Here is an 11341-nt window from a genome sequence, read left to right on the forward strand (position 1 = left end):
TGACACTCGGTTCTCTTTCCTGTTGGATTTGATACTTGCCTGATTGGCTCCATCTCGTACAATTCTGCATTTATCATCTTCTGGTCTATTTCCACCTCACACATGCCTATTGCAATTATACTATTTGGCTTCATTTGCCCTAAAGAATAGTCTTAAAATATTCTACTCCTATTAGGTATTATGTTTCTTTAGAAAAAGTAACTTTGCATACTGTGACTTTTTTTTTTCCAGATGAAAAAAATCTATTGTATAAAAAACTGTACAGTTGTGGAGACAGCAGCGAAGTTCAGCTTTATTCTCTCTGTTTACTACAAGACCAAGTTGATTTTGTGAAGATAACTACCAAAGGAGTCAAGGATCTGATCCGCTTGGTGAAATATTGGATGAAGACTTCTTTTGCCAGACCAAACCAGGAAAACAGGTTAGTAAAGTAGAATCCTGAAACCCTGCGGACTTTTCTGAAACCAGCCTTGTAATACACATAACCAGAAAATATTTCAAGTTCAGAATAACAGAGCCTTAATTCTGAATGTGATAGAAACTATCTTCATTATGTTTCGGGACTTAACTGTAGGTTCACTTCGCTCGCTTTCCCACAGGGCGTACTACGTGCCAGCCCCTTCGCGTCTGTGCTGCTCGCATTGTGAAGTGGGGGCTGAATGCACGCCAAGGAGATTCGGTCAGATCAGCTGCTAGCTTCCTGCTGCTGCTGCCACCGAGCTGCATGTTCTGCTTGTTGCACTGCGCATCGATCATTTAAAAGCCTGAGCAGCAGCTGTCCTTTTTGTCTCACTGCCTTGTCTCGCAGGATGTTAAAGTGTCTCTGAGAAAATCACGTATCATCTCCTTTCAAGCCTTCCAAGATTTTTTTTTATAATAGAGAGACTATTTTGACTGGCTTGTCAATTTTTTGACATAATTGGTCAATGTAATTTCCCATTACGATTGTAATGGCATCTTACCTGCGTGGAGTTTGCATGTTCTCCTTATGGTTCTTTTTTTCTTAGGGAGTCAATTGGTTGGTTGGGCTGTCAAAAAACAGGGCCTGTTAAAGCCCATTGTGGCATTCCTTGTGTGATTTTGAGCTTTAAAAGAAAGAAATTGTTATTGTTGTTGAATGCAATGGTTTCTTCCCACAGTCCATGATAACATCATTTATTTATATAGCACATTTTCATCCAAATAATGTAGCTCAAAGTGCTTTAAAAATGAAATAAAAGGAAGTTAACAGAAATCATAAGTAAACAAGATTAAGCAATAATATTATACAGTATGTAACAAAGAAAAAGGTAAAGTTGAACGGCAAGAAGGACAGAAAAAAAAATCAAAATCTGCAGGGGTTCCATGGCCAAAAGACCACCCAGGCCCCACTATGCATTCTACCTAACACAGATATTCTAAATCAGTCCTCATGGTTTATGGCAGGGGTCTTCAACACGTCACTCACGAGTTACCGGTAGCTCACAAACCCTTTCCAAGTAGCTCGCCAAAGGGCTAATGAACCCTACATAAGTTTGAAAACCTGATTAGTCAAATTAGGGGTGGGCGATCTTTTGAAAAAATCCTATCAGGATCCACAATCTGAATTGCAATCGATCTTTTCAATGTGGCATACACTTAAGAGAATATCTGGACTCAAACTCATCAAGACCTAAGTAACACTTTATTTTAAATATCAAACAAAGTTGAATTCAATTGTTCTCTCGTTCCCCAGCCAAGCGGAGTTAAGGAACACGCACCGAAGCTGGTGAGTCAGTGAGGAAACCCCCCATCCTCCCCCTACCTGCCCTTGGACCGCTGTGTGTTTCTTGGATTCACCACAAATAAATCAGTACTGCAAGCAAACTCTGATACATTGCGAAATGAGAGAAGTTGCAAAATCAACCAGAATGTTCAAGCAAATTATAAATCCGTTAAGTAGTTAACCTTCCAAGTAATGTGCAGTTAAAGTCTCAACAGCATTCTCAGCATTCCTGGAGCTCAGCAGAGCCAAATAACTACAAGAATCTTCATTTTGCAGCTCTGAAAATGTCTGCTTTGTTTGGGTCTCCATACATCTGTGAGTCTGACATAAACGTCATGAAATCAAAGTTCAGAACAAGACTGACAGTCGAACATTTAAAAGACTCCATAAGAGTGAACCTCAGTGGCTCCACTCCACCAGACACCTGCCTCTCTTGGTGACTCCATGCAGTGCCAGTCATCTGACTAACTAAAAAACACACCAGGCATGAAACTGGATCTGTGAATAAAGTGAAACAGTGACATGTGACAAAATGACAAATGAATAAGGAAGATCTGTGTATTTGGAATTGCATTGTTTGGTTTTGACAGCATTCACATTTTAATTCAATAGTGTGAGATATGCCTCTGCAACATCGCATGGACATCAGGGAAAGTACCTCTGGATTGGCAGATCGGGTTGGTGGCCCCCTCTTTAAAAAAGGGGACCGGAGGGTGTGTTCTAACTACAGAGGGATCACACTCCTCAGCCTCCCTGAAAAAGTCTATTCGGGGGTCCTGGAGAGGAGGGTCCGTCAGATAGTCGAACCTCGGATTCAGGAGGAACAGTGTGGTTTTCATCCTGGTCGCAGAACAGTGGACCAGCTCTACACCCTTAGCAGGGTCCTGGAGGGTGCATAGGAGTTTGCCCAACCAGTCTACATGTTTTTTGTGGACTTGGAAAAGGTTTTTGACTATGTCCCTCGGGGAATACTGTGGGGGGTACTCCGAGAGTATGGGATACCAGACCCCCTGATAAGGGTTGTTTGATCCCTGTACGACCAGTGTCAGAACTTGGTCTGCATTGCTGGCAAAAAGTCAAGCCCGTTTCCAGTGAGAGTTGGACTCCGCCAGGGCTGCCCTTTGTCACCGATTCTGTTCATAACTTTTATGGACAGAATTTCTAGGTGTAGCCAGGGTGTTGAAGGGGTCTGGTTTGGTGGACTCAGGATTGGGTCACTGCTTTTTGCAGATGATGTTGTCCTGTTTGCTTCATCAGGCCGTGATCTTCAGCTCTCTCTGGAACGGTTCGCAGCTGAGATGGGAATCAGCTCCTCCAAATCCGAGACCATGGTCCTCAACCGGAAAAGGGTGGAGTGCCCTCTCAGGTTTGCGAGATCTTTCCCCAAGTGAAGGAGTTCAAGTATTTTGGGGTCTTGTTCACGAGTGAGGGAAGAATGGAGCGTGAGATCGACAGGCGGATCGGTGCGGCATCCGCAGTGATGCGGGCTCTGCATCGGTCTGTCATGGTGAAAAAGGAGCTGTGCCGTAAGGCAAAGATCTCAATTTACCAGTCGATCTACGTTCCTACCCTCACCTATGGTCATGAGCTATGGGTAGTGACCGAAAGAATGGGATCGTGAATACAAGTGGCTGAAATGAGTTTCCTCCGCAGGGTGTCTGGGCTTTAAAGATAGGGTGAGAAGCTCAGTCATCCGGGAGGGACTCAGAGTAGAGACGCTGCTCCTCCACATCGAGAGGAGTCAGATGAGGTGGCTCGGGCATCTGATCAGGATGCCTCCTGGACGCCTCCCTGGTGAGGTGTTCCGGGCACGTCTAACCGGGAGGAGGCCCCGGGGAACACCCAGGACACGCTGGAGAGACTATGTCTGCTGGCTGGTCTGGGAACGCCTTGGGATTCTCCCGGAAGAGCTAGAAGAAGTGGACGAGGAGAGGGAAGTCTGGGCATCTCTGCTCAAGCTGCTGTCCCCGCGACCCGACCTCGGATAAGCAGAAGTGGATGGATGGATGGATGGATGGACACTAGAAAATGCATATAGACATATAAAATGCACTTGCAGGTGAACTAAATATTTTTTGTGATGTTTTAATGCAAGATGTGAGATGTGGACACCAACATTTTGTAATTGTTCAGACAAAACACGCTTATTCAGTTTGTTTGGGTTGAAATAAGCTATGAGAATAAATGTTAGAAAACATGAGTAGCTCTCGGCCATTTTTATTTTGTAAAAGTAGCTCTCAGGGGAAAAAAGGCTGAAGACCCCTGGTTTGCAGGCTTCACATGGAAGAATTTGATGATGGTGGAGATTCATAAATGCAGAGGGCAGCGTGGTACCTTGATCAGGTGGTGGTAGTGCAGATCACCACCACAGAAGAACCAGAAAGGCGGCAGAGAATAGTAGAGATTAGTAGGGAACCACAGAACTCAGAGGAGAATGATAATTCAATGCCCATATAGATAGATAGATAGATAGTGTGAACCCGGCCCGGACACAGACAGGCGGACATGTTGTTTTACACCACCACACGTTTATTTACATCCATATTTACAAATTATTTGTCACTCAGACACAGTCCGTGCACCACAAACCCCAACACACAGTCCTGGCCACTCAATGCCTTCTTCTCCGGGCCGCCTCCACACTCCTCTCGTGCCTCGTCCTTCTTCCACACGACTCTAGCCTTGAATGAAGGGAGACGGCCCCTTTTATTCATATCCCGGCTGTTCTCCTGGCAGCTCAGCGGGTGTCCTTTTAAATCTTCCCCCCAGCACTTCCGGGTGTGGCGGAAGTGCTGAGGTAACAGGTCCCCAAGGCATTGGGGCGCCTCCTGGCGGTGACCATGGGCCCCTGCAGGGTGGGGCTTCCATGCCCTCAACCTGTGGCCCCCAAAGCAACCAGGGTGGCGGCCCCCACGTGATCCAGGGTGGGCGCAGACCCACATCCGGTCCTTCATGGCGTCCCGGCCAGGTCGTTGCCCCTGGCATCCCTGACAATAGATAGATAGATAGATAGATAGATAGATAGATAGATAGATAGATAGATAGTGTGGCAGTTGGCCCAGACACAGACAGACAGACATCGTTTGTTCACCCAACACACTTATTTATGATATACAATATTTACAAATATGTTACGTGCACCCCCAGTGCCTCCAGCACCGATTCCCCAAAAGTCTAAATGCTTTTCTCCTGGCCGCCTCCAGTCCTCTCTCCAGCTCCGTCCTTCTTCCACCCGACTTCCGCTACTGAATGAAGGGAGGCGGCCCCTTATATAGGAACCCGGATGGGCTCCAGCTGCTTCCCAGCATTCCTCCGCAGACACGCCCCAGTGTGGCGGAAGTGCCGGATGCGCACCCGGAAGCCCTCCGGGTGTCCCCTGTCTTCTTCCCCCCAGCTCTTCCGCCGCTCCAGGGCCATGGGCCCCTACAGGGTTGGGCTTCCAAGCCCCCTACCCGTGGCCCCCAACACAACCAGGGCGGTCACCCCCTCGCGGTCTGGAGGAGGTACAAGCCCTCCTCCGGTCCTCCAATAGATAGATAGATACTTTATTACTCCCAAGGGGAAATTCACATAATCCAGTAGCAGTATACTGATACAAAAAAAAAACCAATATTAAATTAAAGAGTAATAAAAATACATTTAAAAGCAGACAAAAAGTCTGGAGATGACACTGTTCAGGGGATGCAGTGGATTCTTCTTGATTGGCAGGAGTTTGCTTAGTGCCCGTCGCTCTGCTACAGATGTTAATAAAATAATAGGGATTAAACTAAAATGTAGCTATGAAAAGTCATTTTAAAATAATGGGCTTTCAGCAATTTTTTAAATTGTTCTCCAGTATTAGCCTGGCAAATTTCTATTGGTGACGTATTCTAAATTTTAGGTACATAACAGCAAAAGGCCGCCTCCCCAGTTCTTTTCAGGTTGGTTGTTGGAATTAAAAGCAGACCTTCATTTGAAGATCTGAGGTTACGACTTGGAGTGTAAGGGAACAGACATTCCAAAGTATGGGACGGGGCTGAGATTATTTAAGACTTTGTAAATCATTAGTGGTATGTTAAAGTCCATTCTGAATGACACAGGTAACCAATGTAACGACGTTACAACTGGTGAGATGTGCTCAGATTTTCTAATTAAGATTCCCCCTGCTGCATTCTGCACTGACTGTAACCGATTGTTGTCTTTCTTAGGTGGTCCTGTACGGAGTGCATTACAGTAATCTAGTTGACTTGCAAATGAATTGTTGATTTTTCTCCAAGTTGTTCTAGCGCCAGGTACAATTATGAGCATCTTTGTGTTAGAAGCTCTGAAATCTGGAATGTCTAATGTGAGGTTTGTTATCGACAATTCGTGATCGGCATATAAATCAAATAATTTAGCACTCTGATTCAGACTAAGTAGGTTGTTTTTTTTTTTTCCCAATCGCAACCTCTCTGGTATCTCCTTCATTCCCTGTAGGACTAGAGAGTCAGTAGATGGTATCCATTTCAAGCACCAAAACCAAAATCTCTAAATAAAAATGAATATTCTGAATAGTTGCTTTATGCATATTTATGAGTTAGACCACACAATATGAGAGGCATGGGGCTTGATAGGAAATGACGACATGATCTCCAGTAGAGAACACTTAGGCTGTACTCTCCTCCAGGCTTATAATTTGTAAAAACACCATTACAACACATTGGCAATGAATATCATACTTTTTCCTCCCACAGTGGGCCGGTAATTCAGATTTGTCTGTAGTGTTTTCAAAAAATGGTTATGCGTGTTATGTTTTTCCTTTGTAATCATAGCTCTCATTTCAGGTTCCGTCGATTGCCCTCATCCTACACACTGGAACTCCTCACGCTCTATGCATGGCAGCAGGCAGGGAAGCCCATTTTTTTCAATTTGCTCCAGGGGCTGAGGGCTGTGCTGTTACTTCTCGTGAACTACTTGGATATCTGCATTGTCTGGTATGAGCACTACAGTCCGTCTTCATGGATTGTCAGGAAGGCACTTCAGCATCAGACAAGGTAAGCACCGATTTTAGTTGCTTTCAAATATACTGTCGCTAGTGACAACTTTTAAAGAAAGAAACCCCTTAATTCTTTGACTTTTATATTTAGTTAATCTAACCCACTCATCAACTGTTATTGCATATATAAAGCATAAGGTTACTGTTTCAAAGCCTGAATCTGACTCACTGTTTTCTCCCCACTTAACCTGACTGCACACAAATATGTATACAGTATCTTCAGAAAGTATTCAGACCCCTTAACTTTTTTCACATTTTGTTATTTTGCAGCTGTTATATCTCGGCCAGAAGGAGGTCTAATTCATGTTTTATGTCTCTTTTCACTTTTCTTGATTCTTTTATGTATGTTGATTATGTGCACCATTCTATATTTTTGGCCTCATCTAATTATATCAGTTACCTTTGCTACGAACTGTGTGTTTAATGGGTGGTTTCCCAAGAAGCAGGACCATCTGCCAGTCACCACCAGGAGCCGGCAGAAGACCACCTGCTTGTCCTGTTTTTGATCTTCCTTTGGATTTCTGCTTTGGGACATGTTTGCTTTGGATTGTCCTTGCTTGTAACTCTTTTTTGCTTAGTGTGCTCTATGGAGCGTCACATATTTTGTGAAATGAACCTTTTTATTTAATAAAGGCTAGGGGGGCTCTGCCCACTACTCTCTTCACTTGGCCACTCCCGTGTTTGGTTGAACCCGTTACAATTTTATACAATTTAAAGAGATTGTTATTTTCATTTCATTCATTTTTTATTTCTTGATATTTGCCAATAATAAAGCTGTAGTGAATGAGTTATTCCCCCTTCCTCCCCTGGGGCGCGCTATGCGCCAGCCACTTTGCGTCTCTGCCTCTCGCGTTGAGAAGAGGAGGGCTGAACTCACGCTAAGGAGATGCGGTTACTCCTCCGAAACCCTCTCGTTAACGGTGATAAATGGGAAACAAACACAGTTTTTTTTACCTCCTCTTTGCTTGATCAGCTGGCTTGCTGCTGCTGCTACTCGTACCACGCTTTGTGATCTGAATGTCGCGCAGCACATTGAACACTTAAAAGCCTATACTGCAGCTGTCCTTTTGTCTCACTTCCTTGTCTCGAGGGACATTAAAAGTGTCTCCGAGAAAATCACGTCTCGATTTTTTTATTATAATAGAGATTTGGTGCTTGCCCTTTGACTAGTGGGCATTATCTCTTTATTATAAAAGAAACTCTTGACTATTGCCAAGAGATTTTTTTAAGTCCCGCCCTCCTCTCAGCTATTTCCGGTTAACGGCCCACACCCACGGTCCTCTCACCTCTCATTTGTGTGAGTTCCTGAGCTCTCAGCTCTTATGATTTTTTGACGTTTTCCTCACTTTAAGTTCCCAAGAAAATAAGACTTATTATGTCTAAATCTTATTGAAGAATTTCATCCTGAAGGGTTATCAACAGAAGAAATGAGTACATGGGCAATCCTAGCAACGAGAAACGATGAAGTCAAACGAATTAACGCGAAAATTGTAGATCGGTTACACAGCAAACTGGTTAAATGCATATCAACAGAATATGCTGAAACAGTTGATGGTGATGGTATGGAAGATGAAAATATCAACTTGCTATATCATAAAGAATATCTACAACCGTTAACACTGTCCAGTCTTCCACCGCACAAATTACTGTTGAAAGAAGGATGTATCATAATGTTATTGCATACTGTAATTTATGTATGAGTGATGGGCTATGCAATAGGACAAAATTAGTTGCATTCAAAATTGGTCGATCAATTCTGACATGTAAAATTTTACTTAAGAAAGGTAATGTAGTACGTCTTCCGCGGTTAACATTAGACACCAAAGGAGATCTTGATATGCCATTCGTATAAAACATTTACAGTTTCCCGTTAGAATAGCTTTTGCTATGACAACTAATTTTATTTATTAGAGAGAAACGATATTCACTCATGGGCAGTTATACACTGCGTTGCCATGATGTAACTCCAAACATGGAATCAAAATTCAAAGCGATATTGACGAAAGTTAATTCCAAATATTGTTTTTACTGAAGTTTTACAGTAAAAGTGCAAGTTTAAAAAGTAGCAGCAGAGCCCCCTAGTTTATATTATAGAAAATATTTTCTCATTTACAGAAAAAAATGTTGTTTTTATTCTAGACCATTCATTTTGGACCCAGCAAATCCCACATTTAACGTCTGTGAGAACTGCAATGCTTGGGATGAAGTAGCCGTCGTTGCCAAACAAAGCTTGCTGAAGCCACTTCTGAATGGAGTGCAGTGCACCGGACCCTGGAGCTTCATAGATGGCAATTAGATTCTGAGAAGATGATGTGAGATCAAACACATTTAAGGAATACAAGAAAGCAAATGTGTCCGTTTTAGAGTGAAGCTGTTGGAAATGCTGATATTTCAGCCATCTAGACATTCTTAGTGGATGAGTTGGGAGTTGTAAACCTGCCTCATTTTTACAGTTCACTGAACATATTTTCTGTTTTGTTTTTATACACAGAATATCAAAAAATAATTTTGAATTATGAATAAGAGCTGTGTGCCAGCATTGCTAATGCAAAGTATGTTGTGATTGAAAATCATACCCCAGTAACCAAATATTCAATAATGTTTTTTTTTTCAAAATGTATATGCTGCTGCGGTGGACTGGCTCCCTGCCTTGCACCCTGTGTTAGCTGGGATTGGCTTCAGCAGACCCCCGTGATCCTGTAGTTAGGATATAGCAGGTTGGATAATGGATGCATGGATGAATATGCTGTGTGTGCTGGTGACCTTGTTTCTAGGAATATTTTCCTAGAAATTCCCCTCGTGGCCGACTTAGATGAACACTTTTTTTCCCTGTGCCCCATAATGGGCAAAATGACATCACAGAGCTGTAGCAGCCCTGTGTAGAACTTCCATGTGTACTATTCGGTTGTTACCGATTCTGCTTTGCCCATGCCAAAAATATTGCAGTATTTTACTTTAAGGGGAACATTAGCTGACCATAATGAAAATAATTCAAAGTATTGCCAATGGACATAAAACACTGATCTGTGTGTGCACTGGCAGCACCACATGGCTAATTTGCATGTGCAGCTAGAGACAAAACAAGCCTTAAAGGAATCAGACCCTGTGAAATAATAATAATAATAAAAATAATAATGAAACATTTTATTACTATTTACAAGGCATTTCTTTCTTCTTTATGGAAGAATAAAGTGCAAAGCATCTGCACAGATAAAGCGGAAACATAAAAGGCGTTCCTGCTACACCCAGAGCTGTGACTTCAAACAGTTGAATGAGCTGGTCCCATGCTGCAGGTTCATGGCACAGCCAATGTATGCCCATGATTGAAACTCTGTGAGCAGAATGATATATATATATATATATATATATATATATATATATATATATATATATATATATATATATATATATATATAGAACAAACAGTTTTCTGATTCACATTTTGTTGTAAGTTCCTACACTCTGGATTCTGTCTGCTGTGGCGTTTCAGACGCCCGTGAAATAGATTTTCTTGTGGCATCTGAAGTGGACCTTCCATTTCTACGTCTTTTTTTTTTGGTGGTATTGGTATATTAGCGAAAACCAGGACTATTATAATGAGTTATGTGATATCATGTACGGAATAAACACCACAGTGAGATGAATTTACGTTATTTACAATATGTCGGAAAGCGAACAAATAGCACCAGTCAGTCAGAAAGAGCAACACTGAAATCATGTTGTGAGTTGGAAAGTGAGCAAATAGCAGCACAAATACGGAAAGCCAGTGAGAAAGAGTAGCACTGACACTGTACTGGGAAAAATGGCAGGGAGGGGTGGTCTGTTTCTAAGGAGCATCTGTATTGAACCTTGATGCCATCTAATGGACGTTGGCGATGATAAGTACAGAGAGAAGTGACATACAACCGGTGCTGCGTTTGGGGAAAATGGTGGGGGAAGGATGCTGTCTTTTTAAGGCGAGTCTCGGTTCAAACATGCTTGCATATTAATGGACTTTGGCAAATGAAATACAGCACTATCAGTGCATGTGGGAGTGTGACATGGGGAAACATGGGTGTGTCAGCCGGTCACACGCACTGGGTCGTTCATGTTTTACATCCATATGGCAGTTCCCCTTCACGTGATCAAGGCAGTCGGCCTTCTCATACTTGGACACTTCCGCCATCTCTTGGCAATTTAAAGAAACATGGGTAAAGAGAGACGCACAGAGACCAAACGTGGCGCTAGAAGGCGCCATCGTGAACGTCTGTTGCAACGTACGGCCATCTTGTCGATGATAAGTATGGGGACATGTGCCAAACGTTGTGTTGGTGAAAAGGTGCCCTGCGGTTCACCACAAACATTTTTCCCAACCAAACATACCCCATGACCCTCTCCTAGTCACAAAGCAGCCCCATCCCCAGTTCAGTGGCGATCGGACGCCCGGTGCAGATTTGTATGGTGGACAAACAAACATACATACACACATACATACCTCGACTCTGCTTTATATATTAGATATATATATATATATATATATATATATATATATTTTTTTTACTTAGCATTAGTTTATGGCTATTTGTTGTATTTTGTTTGTGGTT

At 42.8% G+C, this 11341-nt stretch overlaps 1 protein-coding gene across 1 annotated transcript; it reads left to right on the forward strand.

Moving 5' to 3' along the window:
- The first annotated feature begins 286 nt into the window (after positions 1–286).
- On the forward strand, positions 287–9054 carry LOC120532238 (2'-5'-oligoadenylate synthase-like protein 2). Its single transcript, XM_039758089.1, has 3 exons — positions 287–421; positions 6547–6756; positions 8898–9054. The coding sequence occupies exons 1-3, from the start codon at positions 384–386 to the stop codon at positions 9052–9054; spliced, it is 405 nt and encodes a 134-aa protein (XP_039614023.1). The 5' UTR covers positions 287–383.
- The last annotated feature ends 2287 nt before the right edge of the window (positions 9055–11341 follow it).

The sequence above is a fragment of the Polypterus senegalus genome, chromosome 7, assembly GCF_016835505.1.
Source record: "Polypterus senegalus isolate Bchr_013 chromosome 7, ASM1683550v1, whole genome shotgun sequence".
NCBI lineage: Eukaryota > Metazoa > Chordata > Cladistia > Polypteriformes > Polypteridae > Polypterus > Polypterus senegalus.